Source organism: Pleurodeles waltl, chromosome 8 (genome assembly GCF_031143425.1).
Source record: "Pleurodeles waltl isolate 20211129_DDA chromosome 8, aPleWal1.hap1.20221129, whole genome shotgun sequence".
Classification (NCBI taxonomy): domain Eukaryota; kingdom Metazoa; phylum Chordata; class Amphibia; order Caudata; family Salamandridae; genus Pleurodeles; species Pleurodeles waltl.
The window spans coordinates 16,065,944-16,084,793 of NC_090447.1; the positions used below are offsets into that span (position 1 = coordinate 16,065,944).

Here is an 18,850-nt window from a genome sequence, read left to right on the forward strand (position 1 = left end):
AGTAATATACAGTTCAAGGCACAAAATCTTGCGACTTGATCCGCATATGCATTTCCCAGAGAAACATAGTCCTGTCCTTTCGTATGAGCACTGCACTTTACCACTGCAACTTCAGCTGGCACTTGAATGGCGTGTAACAATTCCCTTATCCTTTCCCCGTTCTTCACTGGGGATCCTGAAGAAGTCAGGAAACCTCTCTGTGACCATAGTTGTCCAAAGTCATGCACAATCCCAAACCCGTACTGACTATCAGTGTAAATGGTGACTTTCATCAATGCAGACAGTTGACATGCTCTGGTAAGGGCTACAAGTTCTGCTACTTGTGCAGAATAGACTCCTTGAAGCCATCCCGCTTCCAAGACCCCTGTTACAGTACATACAGCATATCCTGCTTTCAAAATCCCCATCCCGTCTCTTAGACATGAACCATCAACAAAAAGAATTTGATCATTTTCATCAAGCTTAGTATCCTTAATGTCCGGTCGAGGTTTTGTGCAAAATTCAGTCACCTGAAGGCAGTCATGCTCGACGTCTTCAGCGTTCTCAATTTCAGCATTTTCTCCAGGAAGCAAGGTTGCTGGATTCAACGTAGTGCACCTTTTCAGCTGCACATTCGGTGAGCCCAGAATTATCGTTTCATACCTTGTGAGTCTTGCTCCAGTCATGTGCTGCGTTCGGGAGCGGGTCAAAAGTATCTCAACTGAGTGAGGGACCATGACTGTTACTGGGTGTCCCATCACTATTCCTTCACTCTGAGTGAGGCTGATACCAACTGCTGCTACGGCGCGCAAACACCCTGGGAGTGCTGCTGCGACCGGATCCAAAGTAGCTGAAAAATACGCTACTGGTCTGTTTACGCCACCATGGGCTTGAGTCAAGACAGACAAAGAACATGCATCACGTTCATGACAAAACAATGTGAAAGGCTTTGTGTAATCAGGCATACCTAAAGCTGGAGCCCTACACATGCATTCTTTCAATTCAACAAAAGCATCCATCTCATCTCTTTTCAGCTCAATTTGATCCAAGGCATCCTTCTGGGTCAGTTTCAGTAAAGGCTTTGCTAGAGTTGAGAAGTTGGGAATCCACTGGCGACAGTAACCCACCATTCCCAAAAACTTCCTCACCTCCCTCCTTGTCTTTGGTGGACTCATTTGAAGTACGCTTGTAATTCTTTCCTTCATTATTCTCCGTGACCCTTTCTCTATTTGGTGACCCAAGTATTTCACTTTCTTCTGACAGAACTGTAATTTGGAAGGAGACACCTTGTGTCCATTCCTTCCCAAATGATTCAACAGAGCAATGGTATCGGCTGTGCAGCCACTTTCTGTCTTTGACGCAACCAGTAAGTCATCAATGTACTGTACTAGGGTTGACTCAAATGGCAATTCTAATGCTTCCAAATCTTTCTTTAGAATCTGATTGAAGATTGACGGTGACTCAGAAAACCCTTGAGGAATTCGACACCAACTGTATACTCTGTCTAGGAATTTGAAACAAAAGAGGAATTGGCTGTCCTCATGAAGAGGCACAGAAAAGAACGCTTGTGACAAATCGATGACTGAGAACCACTCGGCATCGCAAGGAACCTGAAACATTATCACAGCTGGATTCGGCACGACAGGGCAGCACTTGACTATGATGTCATTTATTTTCCTCAAGTCCTGCACAAGTCGGACTTTTCCACTTGGCTTTATTAGTCCCATTATTGGTGAATTACATGGACTGCTTAACACTTCTTTCAGTACTCCCTGCTTTACAAATTCGTCAATGAGTTGGGCAACTTTCATGAGGGTATCTTGTGGCATGTGGTACTGTGGGGTCTGGGGAAATATTGCATTGGGCTTTACAGTCACTTTCACTGGTTCCACTCCTTCCATCAATCCCACCTCTTTCCCTGTCATGTCCCACACTTCCTTTCCGACTGTCTCCCGTAATTCGGCTGGAATATCTTCTTCAGTTATCATCGGGAAAAGACAAATCAGAGGATATTCTTCATCTACCGTTTCCATCTCATCTCCCTCTACACTGTCCTCTTCTTCCCCATCACTGCTCGTCTGGATTGTTATTCCCTCGTTCGAACACATGATCGAACAACCCAATTTGCACAATAGGTCTCTCCCTAACAGTGCTATTGGGCTTGAGTCACATACTACAAACTGATGCACCCCTTGATAGTTACCGATGCTGACTGGTACCGGATCTGTAATTGGGTTCGTCAGGTGCCTGTTTGCTACTCCCACCACTTGAACTGTCCTCCCTGAGAGTGGCAAATTAGGTACTTCACTACTCTTAACAGTTGAACGTGTGGCTCCCGTGTCAACCAAGAATGAGACACGATGACCCATTACTCTTCCCTCTACGTACGGACCCCTTTGATCAACTTCCAAGGATGCTGCAAGCACACAATCTCCTTCTTCTTCTGAACTTTCACTCTCCCATACATTGTTTATTCCACTCTCACTGTGTAATGGGAACTGTTGTAAGGTGCCATTTGTACTCATTACCTGACCCGAGACCTGTGGAGGAACCATCACTTGCTGCTGACTCATTGGTGCCAAGGGTATTTGCATTTGCTGATTAGGTACCATGGGTAACTGCTGTTGCATTGGCTGCATTTGCGTCATCTGCATACGGGGCATCTGCATCTGCTGCGGCTGCATAGGTTGCAATCCCTGCAACTGATTTACTGTCTGAAAATTTGGGTTTGGACCTCTCATTTTCGGTCCCCTCATTGTCTGAAATGCATTGACATCATTGTTTTGCTGACCAACACCTGCACCTGCACCTGCACCTTCCTGCACCACCATCGGACACTCGCGTTTCCAATGACCGACAATTCCGCACACGTGACACAGCATCACCTTCTTCATTGCCTGCACACCCGTCACAACAGTGTTCAAATCCGGACCATTATTCACAAAACCTCCTCTGCCTGTGGCTGAAACGCCATGTTTCCCTGCAACTGCGGCTGCTGTTGCGGTACCTGCTGTTGGAACCCTTGCATCCCTTGCAAACCTTGCAAACCTGTCTGAGCTGCCTTAAGCTGCATCATCATCACCTTCTCTTTCAACCTTTTCTGCTTCACTTCAATTTCGTCGCTACAATATTTCGCATAATTCAACACCTCATCAATCGGTTTCGACTGCCAACAAATCAAATGCGACGTTATCATCTGACTTATCTCCGGTCTCAGCCCTTCCACAAACCTGAACACAAAATGAAGCATGTCCTTCGCCTCTATTGTTTCCGTGCCACTGTAATTCTTGAACGCCTTCAACAACCTCTCATAGTAAATATGAATCGATTCTTTAGTCTCTTGGGCAGTTCGATCGATCTTCTGCCAATCCACATTTTTCGCGGGTACCTTCGTCTTCAAATGCTCAATCACCTTATAGTACAAGCTCATCACCATAGGTGATGGTGCACCCGTCTCCCTGTCTCTTTCTGGTTCACTTGTCGGCCAACCTACAGCTCTTTTGCAATCCTCTCACAAATCTGCTGGAACCACAATCTCAAAGAGAGTGTTCAGATCTTCCCAGAGACATTTTGCAAGCTTCACAAACCTATCAGTCTGCTGATACCATTCAATCGGCTTCTCTCTCAGTTTGGGAAAATCATCCGTAAAAGACTGAATGTCGCTTCTGTGCCATGGTACATGTACTAATTTTCCCCCTGCTGTCTCCCTCATTGGTAACATGGTTACTGTATCACTGCTCTGTGGTCTTTTCTCATTATGCTCTGTAGCACTGTCCCTCCTCTTTTCCTTTCTCTTTACCCACCTGCTTTCCCACTTGTCTAAGCACCTCCACACTTGTGCACTCTGCAGCAATTCTCTAAGGTGCGCCTTCATGCCTGCTGACCTCATGTGTTCAAAATCTATGGCCCCAAAATCCAACCTATAGCTTCTGCTCAAGTGTTTCATCTTGCCTATGTCAATCCCGTTTCTGTCCGCTACTTCCTGCAAACTTTTATGTACCTTGTTCACTTCTTTCGTAATCTTTGGACATAGGTATCTCAGCTCTTCTTCCGTGTAGGACTCTAACCTATTCACACCCATAGTCCCTTCCACCAATTCTTGTGCTTCCATGTTCAGCCTCATCCTGTTCAGGTAATCTTCTCCTTTCCCACTGTCTGAACTTTGTGTGGAATTCAAACTGTTGAACCACTGTGTCAGCTGTTGCGCATTCAACCCCATCAGTGTAGCATTCACATCGACTGCCATTGATGGTTGCGGCAACTTTTCAGTATTCGATGTCAGAGGTATTATCAGTGGGGGGCTTGACCTCACCAGCGTTGACTGAGCACATATGGGACTAAACTCCATCAAGGATCCGGGTCCAGTTGGCTGAGCCGCTATCGGAGTTATCCCTGGACTATTCTCTATGCACCTCCTGTCTGTCCCATTCTGCAGCATTGATCCCTGACCGCTCATACCTAAGGTGGGCTGACTGTACAGAGGTACCGGTGGACCTACAGTAATGGGTAGTGATATCGCATCTGGGTTTTGTCCATTTCCCATGTTCTGAGGCATGTTCATTCCCACACCATGGGTCATCATTGCCGGCATGCCCATTTGACTCCCCGTCATCTGAGCATGTGCGTTTCCCCCCTGCATCTGCTTTTGGGGCATCAAAAACTCATTTGATTCAGCTTGTGCCATTGTTGGGTTGTGACCATTCTGTCCTCCCCTTACGGTTGGATCTATAATCATTCCTGCACTGTTGTCACTGCTGTAGTACCCTGGCATCTGCGGCTGATAATTTTCTGCTGGTTTCAGCATGGGCACATCTGGATATATTCTCCTCACCTGCGGTATCTGCGGGGTGAACAGTAGACTCGGGTCCTTAGATCCCGATGACGCTCCTGAACTCTGGGTTTCACTGTTCTGTACCGATGCCGGAGGGGCAGAACTGGTACTTGGACCTTGTCCATTCTCTGCATAAGGCGGTGGACGGTCGTTCAGCAATTGCATTATTAACTCCTCATCCTCTAACTCCTCTTCTCTTCTCAACTTTTCCTCATCCTCTCTATCCTTGGAACACTTCCTGTCTGTCTTACAGGTAGCTTTCTTACCTGTCTCCTCTTCTTCCTTAGTAATTGCGGGAAACAATTTTATCCCCTGCAATACATCTGACCTCCACACCTTCTGTGCATTATCCCACCTAGCATCCGCTAGTGTCTTTTCTACCTTTCTCATCCTGGTCTCAAACTTCTTCTGCTGTTGCTGTCTGGCCATTAGTTCCCAAATCGCTAGAGCCTCAAACTGTGCTGGCCTTGGAGGCACCTTCATGTCGTACATCGTGAATCTCAAATTCTCTAGAATCCTTATATTGAATGTCCCATGGATCGGGAACGCTACGCTCCCATGTTTCTCTGTCAGTTTGTGCCATTGCTTTAGCCAAAGACACGGAGCTACCCCCTTCTCTTCCATTACAATGTAAGCTGGTGTACCCTCGGGTGGCGTCTCCTCTCCTACGCTCGCTTTAATGTAAGACTCCCCCTTCATCGCACTCCTGAATGCTTTAAAGAATTTAATTTTCTCGTCTTTTATTTCACAAAGTTTGTAATCAATAGGTGACTTTAATTCCCGGAATACTCTTCGCTTGCCTTTCCCCTTCCAATCGAGCCCCATGGACTGCGTCCAATCCGTGCGCGACCCTTCTCACCAACCAACCTATCCCAGCGCGGCTCCTAGTGACGTCACGCTCACACACACTGCGGCTGACAAAGCCTCGCGGCTAGTCCTCCTTCACTCAGCTCCTCTCGTAACAACTTCTTGCATGTATCGCGAGCTACCAAAAAATAAAACAGATCTGTCGGTTTACTACAGGAAGGGTAACACAGTCGCTTCAGGACCTTAGGGACCTTTCACTAGCCTCGGCCGCTATTCCGTCTTTCTCGGTCCCCACGTTCGCAAGCAAATCTGACCCGCAGACCTACTCTCAACTTGTCAATGATCTATTCTAGTGCACTTAGAATCTTGTCAAAGCCCGAAGTCGAAGTTTCTTTCACTCCCTAACACACGTACCGACTTGTTGACCACGCCCGATCAACCTACTAAACCGCCCAGACCACAACATGGATCAACATACTCCGGAGTCTCTTGACCTCGCAGGGCCCGTCTCAACAACAACAACCACGTGGACCTTTTTATGCACAAAGCGCCACACGCACATGAAGTTCGACGACTTCCCTACTCTCACACTCGGAGTCGCACCTCCGCTATTCCTATGAAGTTCGACGACTTCTCTACTTCTACACTCGGAGTCGCACCTCCGCTATCCTTTAAAAGAAAAATCTTCGCAACCTTTTCACACACCCTGCGGCAATAAGCTGTGCAAGCGCAAAACCCTAACTTCACTCAAACCATCACTAGTACCGCCAACGCTGTTTCCACACCTCCGTTCTCTCCATTCGCAAGCTCCGAGATCCCGGGAAAGTCGCGGTGGACCTAGCCCATCATCATTCTGTCAATCTATTTTACCCAAGAAAAATCTAATTCAACTTCTCAAATGGGGTCTCAAAATGCGTAACCTTTAATTCAACACCATGTACTCTAAGAGCACAGGGTCCCAAAAGACGGAACCATCCTCTGCTACCATCTACTGAGAGCGGTCCGTACTAGTAATTTTACCTGTATTCGGACGCTCTTTAGGCCGATGAATCTTTTGACTAAGTGGGAACTCTCTGTACTCTTAATCAATCAATTTCATTAAATCAATAATCAATAACGAACATAGGCAATCCCCTGATCAATATAACACTTAACAATTAATCCAGAATACATTTCGGCGAACCCTGACCTTTCAGTCAGGAATAACCACACCAGTTTATTCAAAGTTAGTAAATTTTATTTCCCTATATTAACAAAGCTAGCACAATGTAAATGTGTCTCAACACCAAATGATAAACATAAATGAACATTAATAGCTGTCCATAGCGGCGAAACAGGTGCAATCTATGAAGCATTTGAATCACAAGACATTCGATAATGGCAATGCAAATCACTAATACGATAATCTGTAATGAACTAATCGCATACATTTAGTCAGCATAACAAGATCTCAAATTGCATCGTGCAACATATGGAATCCTTGTCTAACCTCAAATTAGCATCGGCATGTGGGACTTCATGCAAAAACAATTTAGCAACATTAATTTAGAAAACTCCTAACTAGGGCTCTTATCAAAATCAGCAGTTGGTTACCTAAAAGAAACACAATGCAATTTTACAATTTCCTTTCATATTTACCAATTACGATCAGCAATCAAGGAAGTCTTCGTCTCACAGGTACCGTTCTTCGGTCAGCATGGGTACCTTTTCGATCAGCATGGGACGGGACTAAGGGGCAGGGGTGGACGGGGCAATTGCCTCACGGCGGCAAGGTAAAACTACTACTACTTCATGCAAAGGGATCAAATCAAAGTTAAAGTCTCTAGGGCCAGAATCATTTAAAGTCTCTTTCTCTCGATTAGAGAAAGCATCAAAGTCTCTCAAAATGGCGTCGCAGCAAAATGGGCCATAATAGCTACGAAGTCTGCAAAATGGCGGGCATGGGCGATGTCCAATAATGGCCGTAATTTCTCCTCGTGCACCTGGGTTTTATAGACAACAGTTCGAATCCAGTAGGGTCTCCATTGGAGGGTTCATACGTTAGCTTCAAATTGTCCAATCAAAAACGACAGTTCTCAAGCTTTTACTTAAGCATACATTATCCTTGGAGATGGGTAGGCAAGTTGCAACATTGTCTACCAATTAGCTCACTTTCAGAGCCTCCATTGTCCGCACCTGCAAATCGACCTTGGAGTAAAGAGAAAATATGCCAGGCTGGCACGAAACCTTAAGATAAGCATGTGAACGGTTTCTGTGGAAAAGTACAGCTTCAAGCAAAATACACGTTTAATAGCACATTGGAAAAATACGAGCATCTAAACCGTGAGACCAGGCAACTAGGCCAAAGCCTCCGCTAAAGTAATGCTAAGCTAAAACATTTCAAACAAGCAAATCATAGCACACGTTTACGATTATGTCGGATTAGTGCAATTCTAATACACCACGTTATATAAAGCACGCTTGTAAATGTTGGTAAACTACTCTGAGGGCACATTTTGTCCCCGTACAATCTTTATTAGTTCGGTTAAAGTCACACATGATTATTTCACACTACGTTTACGTGTTAATAAATCAAAACCTTCATTTTCTGCTTCATCACACTCCAGGGACTCTGATGCTCTTAACAAGGGGTGCCGATGAGGAGCTCCTCCAGCTTGTAGCGAACGCCCATTGCATCCACAGCGCAGGATGGTGGTGCTCGGGAGGGACAGACTACATCTACCAGGCTTCTTTGCTGATGCTAACAAAGGGGCCGCAGGAGGATGAGCGTCCTCCTTGTTATGCTGCACACTCATTACACCGCGGTTCGGTATGCTTGACTGTTTGTGTCTGGGAATGGAAGTTCAGCCCTTCCCAGGCTTCTTTGCTGTGACTGACTGGAAGGACAGGGGGTATTGCGACCATCGCACCCGCAGCGCAGGACGCGTGGCTGCACCTGGGAGAGAGAGGTGCTAACTTTTATCATGCCATTCATGGTATGTATTCTTAAAGTTGTTAGTTTTTTTAGGGGTTTTGAGTGGATATTATTCTAATTGTATTTAATAATAATATCTTTTAGTATTTTCTTATTTTGTAATACTTCATGAATATTCTTGTATGCAAATAGTGCCTTTTTTGGGTTCCTGAATTTCTTCGGATTTTGGATGGGGTGTTTATTATTGTGTTCATTTAATTTAACTTTTTGAAAATGTAAATAGATTACTTCTAAACTGTTATATTTTGTTTTGGTTGTTGGGTCAATAGTTGTTGTTAGGGAAGTGTGTTAAAGTGCACTATTTATAATTTTATATACACATATTTCTTAGTTAAAAAAATTAAATATGGCAATGCTTTTTCTGCCGGCATGGAGGAGTATTGCATTGGGTTCCTGATTCATGTTTACGGTGCATGGAGGGGTGTTGCACAGGTTTAAAAACTAGGGCCTCATTTCAACTTTTGCGGTCCCACCAATGGACCGCCAAAGCCACAGGGAAGACGCCATCGTCTGCCCGGCGGGAACATTGCTATAGAGCATTACTGCTGGACTGACTGGCTGAGCAGTGTAATAAGATAGCACATGGCCCCTTTGAAAGAGCAGCGTGCTGTCTCATAGAACAGACGGGCCGACCCAGCAACCTCAGAATGGGCGCTGTCTGCAAATCAGACAGTGCGCATTCAGCATAGGCAGTGCAGGGGTCCCCCTGTGGCCCCCAGCACACCCCCACCACCGTCCTTTCCATGGCAGTCATGCAGCCACAGAAAGGCTGGCAGTGAGGAGAGTCATATTCAGCCAGGCGGCTATGAGTTTAGCACCGCCCTGGCTGAGTACACCCCTGACTGCCGCCATGTGGTTGACCACCATGTTCCCACCGTGGAAGGCAGTGCCCTGGTGGATCTGCCCACCAGGGCTGTTATTGGGTAGTCGGACTGCCTTGAGTGTGGTGGTCTGACTTTTAAATGCGAGCGTAGTGGTCCTCGGACCGCCACACTCGTAATGAGACCCTTAGGCCCAGATTTCTGAAAAGTGGCGCTTTTCTTGTGCCCCTTAGCGCCTCCCTAACACCACCATGTGCGCGCTGTATTTCAAATACGTCAAACCATGGCGACTTTTTGACACTAGTCTGGTGCTAGTGGCAAAAATGATTACACCAATCCTGCACAGCACCCAGAGGTCCATTGACAACAATAAAAGCCTATTTTTAACACCTGCACTTAGCAGGCATTCAAAAATACTGATAAAAATGGGGCAAAGGAATCTTATACATTCCTTTGCACCATTTTTACGGTTCCCCTAGCACCGGAATGCGCCCCTTGCATACATTATGCCTGGAGAAGGAATACTGTGGCGCAAGGGTTTACAAAGCGGGCAATTCAAGCATTGCCCCACTTTGTACATATGGTGCAGCATTTTTGACCTTCCAACGCCACAATAACGTAAACAAAGTGATGCTAATGTGGCATTGGAATAGTGCTAGCCCACCATACATCTGGGTTAGTGATTAGTTTTTAGGGAGTAGGCATGGTTGTGTACCAGGTTAGTAATTAGTTTTTAGGCCGAAAGGATGGGCATTCCACTGGTCTAATAACTCATTTTTAGTGATCAGCTCTAATGGCATCGAGTTATATTTTTGAGGTGGGTTGCTTCACTCTTGCACCACACAACATGGTGCATGCACGACACAAGCCCAAATGTCAAGCACAGACACCTTGCATGACCCTGAGTGGCTTAATACATTTGGAGTAACACCATGCAATTCAAATTTCTGCACTGCGTAACTCCACCCCTGGGTGTCCCCATGCAACAACCATGGATTTTGATGCATTCCCAGATTTACCAAAAGTGGGAATGCACCAAAATGCTACGCCTTTTCAGGTAAGGCGTAACAAGGGGAACACTGTAGTATATTACACTCGATTAGTAATTTGTTTTTAGGATGTAGGAATGGGTTTTGCCCTGGGTTGATAATTCATATTTAAGGCACAGGGATGGGTCTTTCACTGGGTTAGTGATTTGTTTTTAGGGCGCTAAGAAGGAGATCGCTCCAGTTTAGTGATTTGTTTTTGGCACTCAGGAATGGGTATTGACTGCGTTAGTAATTATTTTTCAGGGACCAGGGATGGGTGTTGCATCAGACTAGTGGTTAGTGTTTAGTGTGCAGCGGTGAGTACTGTACTGGGTCAGTGATTTGTTTTTAGCACACTGGAATGGGTATTGCACAGAATAGTGATTAGTTTTCATGGATCCGGCTGGGTGTTGCACCAGTTTAATAATTTGTTATTAGGGCAAAGGTTGTAACTTTACTCATCTCTGAATTTTACAGGTCATGCCAAACATGTAATGCAGATGGTTATTTGCACTTCTGCAAAGCATTGTACAATATCCATGTCTTTAAGGGTTTGTTTTTTACAAGATGGAAATAGCTCAACTTCTCTGCAATAACATTTCTAGGTTCAAGCCTTTAGCAAGCTCAAAGGCCATCCTAGCAAACAAAAGAGATCAATTCCTTCTTTTTCTGAATCAAGACAAAAACTATTCTTTTAGTCCCCTTGACTGGTTGTCAAAACAAATGTGTGTATCTAGACATGAGCTACAATGTTCCATATTCTTTCTGCCCAAATGCAATCAGCAAATACAGCTAAAGGGTGTGAGGGTATCTACAAGTTGTTTAACATTTAACATAGTCCATGATTCATACCTCTCTCTTGTCTTAAACTAATACACGCAGTTGGGGGTGTGGCTTCTCGTGGAAAATCATCTAAATTCAACTCCTCTTGGTAAATAGAACAGCAAACTATAGCAAACTACCTCCATTAATGGACCATGTCTTCCGCTGGATGAACAAGAGATTCTTTAACATGAGCGAAGCAAAAAACTAAAGTTTGGTGTTTAGAGGAGCAGGTTCCAATTTTTCCAATTGACTGTCCCTCAGACCCATCAGTATTGGATCACCTCTATCTACCCCACTAAAAGTAAAGAATCTGTCATGCCTTTCAATTTAAATCTCTTTTTCACTCCCAGAACTAACTTAGTGGTCCACAGTGACAACCTGACTGTCTTTTAACATTATAATACTAACTATTGAATGTAACAGGTGAGATCCCGCCTCATGGCAAGCTCAATTATTTCACCACTATGTACATATGTGAACAATAGGTGGCAGAGATCACAAAAATAGGCATCCCGGTGTCTTCCCACATAAAGCAATATACTGGCCCACAGTAGATACAATAATCAAATCCAAGGCCATATTCCCTATTCACAGAGCCCATTAGCTCATTGATCCTGAATGCCTGCAGAAATTAGAAACCTTCCATAATACACCAACTATGAATAAACCATTAGCAGCTACACAAACCCTCAAAAAGCTAAAACTCACAGACTGATCTCTAGTATTACAAGATTCCAGGTTCTGCAGCTGCAGTTTTAAATTACATTACCCTAAAACCCCAAATTATTTGCAGCTGCTCTGATTAGCTGTGCAGGAGTAGAGGAGTCATGGACAATCCTGACACAAAATGGTCTTACTTGCCTCAGTCCCTCCTCACCCATACTTACATTTAGAAAAGGAATACCTAGCATCCTACCAATCTCTGTAACTATTGCCCAATAATCCAAAAAAATACCAGGTGCCCGGACACACAACCTTCCACCGTCTGCAGGTATCCTCCTTTCTGAGCCCAAATTAAAACAAAACTAGCATTGTGTCACCTACTCTATCCCTCTCCTTAAGGGCTCCCTCCTCCCCCAAAGAAAACAAAATAGATGGCATCTTGCCTCCCACCCTCCTCCATTCTTTTCTCCTCCCTTCCCACTCTTACCCACTCCCACAGTAGCTCTCTGAAAGTTGTGTCAGCACAGCCAAGCATTCAGGGACAGAGTGTACCTGCAGAGAACCACGGTTGACAGGGGAGAAGATAGCTGGCAGAGGGCAAGTTCTGCTTTTATTTTCTCACCTTCCTCTGATCATTGGGGACCCAATAGAACACAGGGTAAGCAAGCACTTCCTCTACTGATGCAAGCACAGTGAAAACACAACTTTTGTTTTTTTACCCCCATTGTCATGTCATAGCAAAGCATAACCAAATTCAGAATACAATATTCAACCTGTTGAGTCTCGCCGAAAGCCTTAAACAACATGATATAACTTTGGTATGTTACTGATAGATACTAATGCAACAAGCCAAGACGGTTATTCATATGGAAAGCTTCAAAAGTCTTCTTTGTAAATGTTTGAAGGAAGCATATTTATAAAGCATTCAGTGATTTCAAGATGTATCTTAGGGCATTGCAGGATTCCTGGGCATCATTTGCAATTAAGTGGTCTGTGTGTTCCCTGTGACACTAAGGGCTAGTCTGTGGAAACATACCATTAACACAATCACTCATCAGAGTGCAGAGCATGTAGTCGGACTAAAAAGAAAAATTGCCTTTGGATTACTCACAGTTTACAACAGAAGTCAATTTAGACAATGGGGAGAGTGGAGGTAACTGTGAGTTGTCACAAGCAGTCAAGTGGCTCCATCAAATGTTTGTTTACCTTCCTCCTCTGGAACCTCTTAATATTCTAGTACCTTTTTCTGGACCATACATTACTTTGTGACTGTACTTATTTACAATTGTTTCCTGGATTCCCAGAAGCCTTTTTAGATTGATGCCTACTTACCAAAAGTACACACCATTAATATATTAGACAGTCTCTCACAGTTTCTTCTGAATAGCGAAGTCTGGGTTTGTGGGTACATGGGTGCAGTACAAAATTCCTGGATTTCTTCTTAGACATTAAGCTCAATGTCTTCCTTTCAGTGGTGCTTGAAATATAACCTCTCAGTACCATGTGAAGTTGCAAAATCAGATTGTAATTCTTTCTATTAACACAGTATTGGAATCTCATGCTTGCTTGTTCTGTGATAAATTATCTTACTTTCTTGCTAGACCCACTGTCTCTTTGTGGTCCTTTATATTATTGCAGCTCTGACTGAAGAATGCTCCATCTGTTAGGGATAATATCAGTCATTGTTCTGTGTGCTTCTTTACGTCTGCAGTTTCTATCATGCTCTGCATTTACATTTCTTCTTTTCTTCTCCCACTTTCTGTGATCAGTCCTTCCTGCACATGTCTAAACGATGACTCTTTCATCACACTGCTATTGCTTTCACCTGTCCTTTCAATAAATGGTCTTTCTGCTTCTCCTGTAGGTCACCTCTGTCCATGATCCTGTCCATTGATGCTTCTGGTGCCCTCTCTGAAAGTTCTCCACTCTTGTCATTTTCCTTTCACTCTCTCTTTGACCCTCCCCAGGTGCCGCGTTCCATCTGCAGTGAGAGCTGCACGCCAGGGTACAGAAAGGCTGCCAGAGAGGGGGAGCCACTGTGCTGCTTTGACTGTGTCCCCTGCTCCCAAGGAGAGATCAGCAATGATACAGGTGGGTTGACTCCTGATAATCACTTAATTAAATGAATAACAGGATTGTATAAGTGAGTTAAGGGTAACTTTAGCATTTAGGAGTGGGTAATGGGAAAGGAATGTATGGGTAACTTTAGATTTCACAGATGGGTAGTGGTAAAGGAAGGTAGTTGTAACTTTAGGGTTCACAGGTGGGTGGTGGTAAAGAGAGGTTAGGAGTGTGTATATATATTTATTTATATATATATATATATATATATATATATATATATATATATATATATATATATGTGTGTAAAGAAAGAGCCAAAGCCCAAATTCTGGGAATTCCAAGCATTTTATTCCACAATACAACTGGCAGCATGATCACTATCTGACGCATTTTGGATTTGAACGTAAGTTTTGAATACAGGTAAGCAGATTTATAGTGTCAATTAACCATGTGCTTTTAAGTCTGGGCTGCCATGGTACTCTGTAATATAAAGACATACAAATACCAGGGTGCACTTGGAGTGTAAACATATGCTTTTCTAGACTGCAGTGCAATATTGTAATAAAGCTGAATAGTGCCCCACATGCCCAGTTTTTTTGTCAAAAATTGTACTGCAATTATTACATTAATATCATCAATGATGTTATCAAGGATGTCATGTTCGCCATAATATGTGATATAATTTTCAGTGCATGGCGAGGTGTGAGTATAGTTACCTTTGTCGCGTTGGCTCTCATTATCTGAAATGAGACTACTGGATTTCTAGGCGACAGGATCTATAACGGTGTGGGGGACTGAGTCTGACCCACGTGTAAAGAAATATGTCACCCTAAATCCGGTTTTGCTCCGGCTAACTAGCAGTGCCTCATTTCTCCCATGGGGAAGAGATGATTAGGCAGCCGAGCGCATGACATCTTTGGAACTTCTCAGGGAAGTCGTGGTCACTCAGATCCAAACAAACTCTCAAATTTACAATATGATCTCATATACAAATGACAAAGACAGTATAAGTTTTATATAATGCTTTAATAAAACGACTGTATTTTAGAGAATAAGGCATGAGCTGCGATAACCAGAACCATACAACACAGTAGGATTGAGATAGTTACCAGGAGAGTAAAACATAAAAATAAAGCAATCATTGTATATTATAATTTCTACTCTCCCTCTGCTTAATTTATTTAGAGCACAGCATATTAAGTGCCTAACTTGCCTATCTGTATCACTGCAGAGACATTAGTCTTCATACCTGAGCAAAGGCCTGTGATCTTGGTTCAGCATCTGCAACGAGGCAGTCAGCATCTGGTTGTGGTTCCCTGGTAGGAATCTCCCTCTTACGTGTATTGGGACAGAGAAGTTATTTTATAACCTATATGTCAACGTGATCACCAAATACGCAGAAGTACCAAGTCTAAACTTCAACCACGTCTATCGGCAATGTACCAGACTATATCCTTGACTGAAGCACAGAGTGAGTGTGTTATGAAGAACATCAGTGCTGAAGTATGCAAAACAGTGTGATATGACTAAAAAACAACACCGTAGAACTGGCCACCTGAAAATAACAGTACGTAGAAAAATAAAGGCACGCAGAGCAAAGTGCACAGAGGCTCTAAGCTACTAGCAAATGAAATAAAATACATCCAGGGCAAAATGCACAAAGGCCTAATGCACAAAACTAACGCATAAAACCAACCACACTACACCTTAGGGCATGAGTTAGAGTTACTTGAGATAACTCTAACTATAACTGGTGAATTTCTATAGTTTTGTAAGTTTTAAAATGTGAGCCTACCTATAACATCCCTGTAACCTTGGCTTTTTTAAGTGGATTTCTATGTATTCTTCGACTGGGAATTGACTGCAACCTGTCTCTCTGGGTGTGAGAATAGGTGTACGAGGTTGTATCTCGGTATGAGAGTAGCTGTGAGAGTTTCTGTCTGGGTGTGAGTGAACATGCATCAGTGTCTTAGTGGATGCGTCAGTGTCTGCGCAGGTCTGTGAGTGCGTGAATCAGGGTGTCAGTGGGTCTGTGAGTGGGTGTATGAGAGTCTGAGTGGATGTGTGTAGGAAAGTACCCTCTTTCTTGCCATGGTTACCCCCTTTGTCTGCCTGATGTCAGTGTGCTTGACTGTGTTCACTGGGATCCTGCTAATCAGGACCGCAATAATTATGCTCTCTCTCCAAAAAGTCTGTATTTACCCAACAATTGGCATTCTGGTGCCCCCTTATATGTCCCTACTATATGGTACCTAGGTACCCAGGGCATTGGGGTTCCAGGGGATCCCTATGGGCTGCAGCAGTTATTCTGCCACCCATAGGGAGCCCATGCAAAGGCTTTTGCAGGACTGCCGTTGCAGTCTGCATGAAAAGGTGGAAGCACCCTTTCACTGTCATTTTTCACTACACCAGGTCATTTAGAAGTCACCCCTATGGTAGGCCCTCTAGCCCGGAGGGCAGGGTGCAAAGTAACTGTGTGTGAGGGCACCCCTACACTAGCAGAGGTGCCCCTACAAACTCCAGGCCCATTTTACCCGACTTCATGAGATCGGGGACGCCATTTTACGCGTGTACTGGACATAGGTCACTACCTATGTCCAGCTACATAATAGTAACTCCGAACATAGGCATGTTTAGTGTCAAACATGTTGGAATCATACCCCAAGGCTTTTGCAAGCATTAGTTGTATGATTCCATGCATTCTGGGGGGCCCCTTAGAAGACCTCCAGTATTGCCATTTCAGCCTCCTGAGGGTTCCCAGGAAGCCCAAGATAAGTTTCTGTCCTCCTGTTGCTTGAGAAGCTCCTTTGGGAGAGGGGTGTTAGAGGTTGGGGAAGGGTAGCCTCCCCAAGCCACTGGCAATGCTTTGAAAGGCACATTTGGTGCCTTCCTTGCATAAACCAGTCTACACATGTTCAGGGACTCCCAGTCCCTGCACTGGCGCAAAACTGGACAAAGGGAAGGGGAGTGACCACTCCGCTGTCCATCACCACCCTAGGGGTGGTGGTCAGAGGTCCTCCAGACGGTCCCTGGATTTTGCCATCTTGGATTCCAGGTTGGCAGGGAACTCTGGTAGCATCTGAGTGGCCAGTGTCAGCAGGTGACATCAGACCACCCTCCTGATAAGTGGTCACCCAGCTAGGTGGCCGATCGCCCTTTCAGGGCTATTTAGGGTCTCTCCTTTGGGTGGTTCCTCAGATTTGGATTGCAAAACTCTAGCAGGAATCCTCCACTTCGACTTCTGACCGAAGAAACTGCACCTGGACTCTTCAGGACCCTACAAGCTGCAACAAAGAAGCAAGACACCTCCTGCAACATTGTATCTCTGGCTCCTGCCAGCAACTGTAACAGTTTCCTGGTCGTGCATCCTCTGAGAACACCCCGTCTTCAGCCTGCATCAGAAGGAAGAAGGAATCTCCCTTGGGATCAAGGAGTCACTCCCCTGCTTATGCAGGCACCAACTGTGACAACGACCCGCTGCGTGGATCCTCTCTCCTGCTGAGCTGCACAGATCCTGCATCACGGGTGTTAGACTGAAGTGGTTCTGACGATCCTCTCTTCCAGCTGTCCAATTTTAGCGGAGGTAGGACCTTGCCTCCCCACTCAAGACAGTACCCCCATGCACTGCGTAATTTTCAGCTGCAAAGGCTTGTTGGCATTCTTCCTCCAAGTTCTTCATGCAACTTGAAGCCCCCGCCCCCAGCACTCAATCCTGTGATGCACAGCTTCCTGAGTGGTTCCCCGGTGGGGTGGGAGCCTTTGTTGTAGTGCTGCATGGGCCTCTTTTGAAACTTCTTTGTCCCCATCCTGTAAGACTCCTGTGTGTGCTGGCTTGTCTTCTGTGGGCTCCCTGTACTGCTCAGGGTCCCCTCTGAGTCCCCATTCTGGGTAGAGTCAACCTGGTCCGCAGCAGCACCATTTTCCGCTAACCACGGGCTTTGCGTGGGCCAAGTCTTGTTGGAAGACTCCAACAAGGCAAATCCAACTGCAATCCTCCATCTGGAGTGGAACATCACCTGCATCCTCCAGGAACCCAACTCTGTCTTCTTGGGTGCAGTGCTGACTCTTCATCCTCTCCGGTGGTTCACGTCTTGCACCTTCTTCCTGGTGGGTTGGGGCCCCTCTTTCCACAGGTCCTCTGCTCCAGGAATCCACTGTTGGTGTCTTGCAGTCTCTTTTGGGTTTTGCAATATTCTTCCGTTCTTTTTTCTGTGTGTTCTAGGAACCCTACTGTGATTTACTCCTGCTTTCCTGGTCACTGGGGTGGGTTCTAGTACTTACTTTTGGGCTTTCTAAGTACTCCCAGCTCCCCTCTACACACTACAATTGCCTAGGTGGGAGACTGACTTTCGCATTCCACTTTCTTAATATATGGTTTGTGCTCCCCCCAAGGTCCATTTCTAATGATTGTGATTTTTACTAATTGCACTGTTTCCTAACTGTTTTTATGCCTATTTCTGCATACTAGTGTATATAATTTGTGCATTACTTATCTCCTAGGGGGGTTTTTGCCTCTATGCTATTTTTGGTATTTGTGTCACCAAAATGAAGTACCTTTATTTTTGCAACACTGAGGCCCTCAGTCTGAACATGGCGGTCTAGCCCGCAATGCCAGCGGTGGTGGTAATTACCGCCACCGGCATGGCAGCCCAGACGCCATATAATATACATGGCAGAGTTACATATCCGACAGGGCAGCGCTGCAAGCAGTGCTGCCTGCTGGATAATGTACCTGATTCCGCCAGCCTTTCCCTGGTGGTTCACCCCGTCAGGGAAAGGCTGGCGGAATGGGCAGTGCAGGGGCCCCATGTGCAAAGCCCCATCGCGCATTTCACTGTCCGATATACGGGCAGTGATA

General features: G+C 45.0%; 1 protein-coding gene across 1 annotated transcript in view; it reads left to right on the forward strand.

The window, feature by feature from the left end:
• LOC138249294 (extracellular calcium-sensing receptor-like) overlaps positions 1–18,850 on the forward strand; it is a 197,546-nt gene that overhangs the window by 88,291 nt on the left and 90,405 nt on the right. The window contains exons 5-6 of the mRNA XM_069203251.1: positions 8,494–8,592; positions 13,896–14,019. Coding sequence (XP_069059352.1) covers positions 8,494–8,592; positions 13,896–14,019 — 223 coding nt within the window. The remainder of the gene's footprint in view (positions 1–8,493; positions 8,593–13,895; positions 14,020–18,850) is intronic.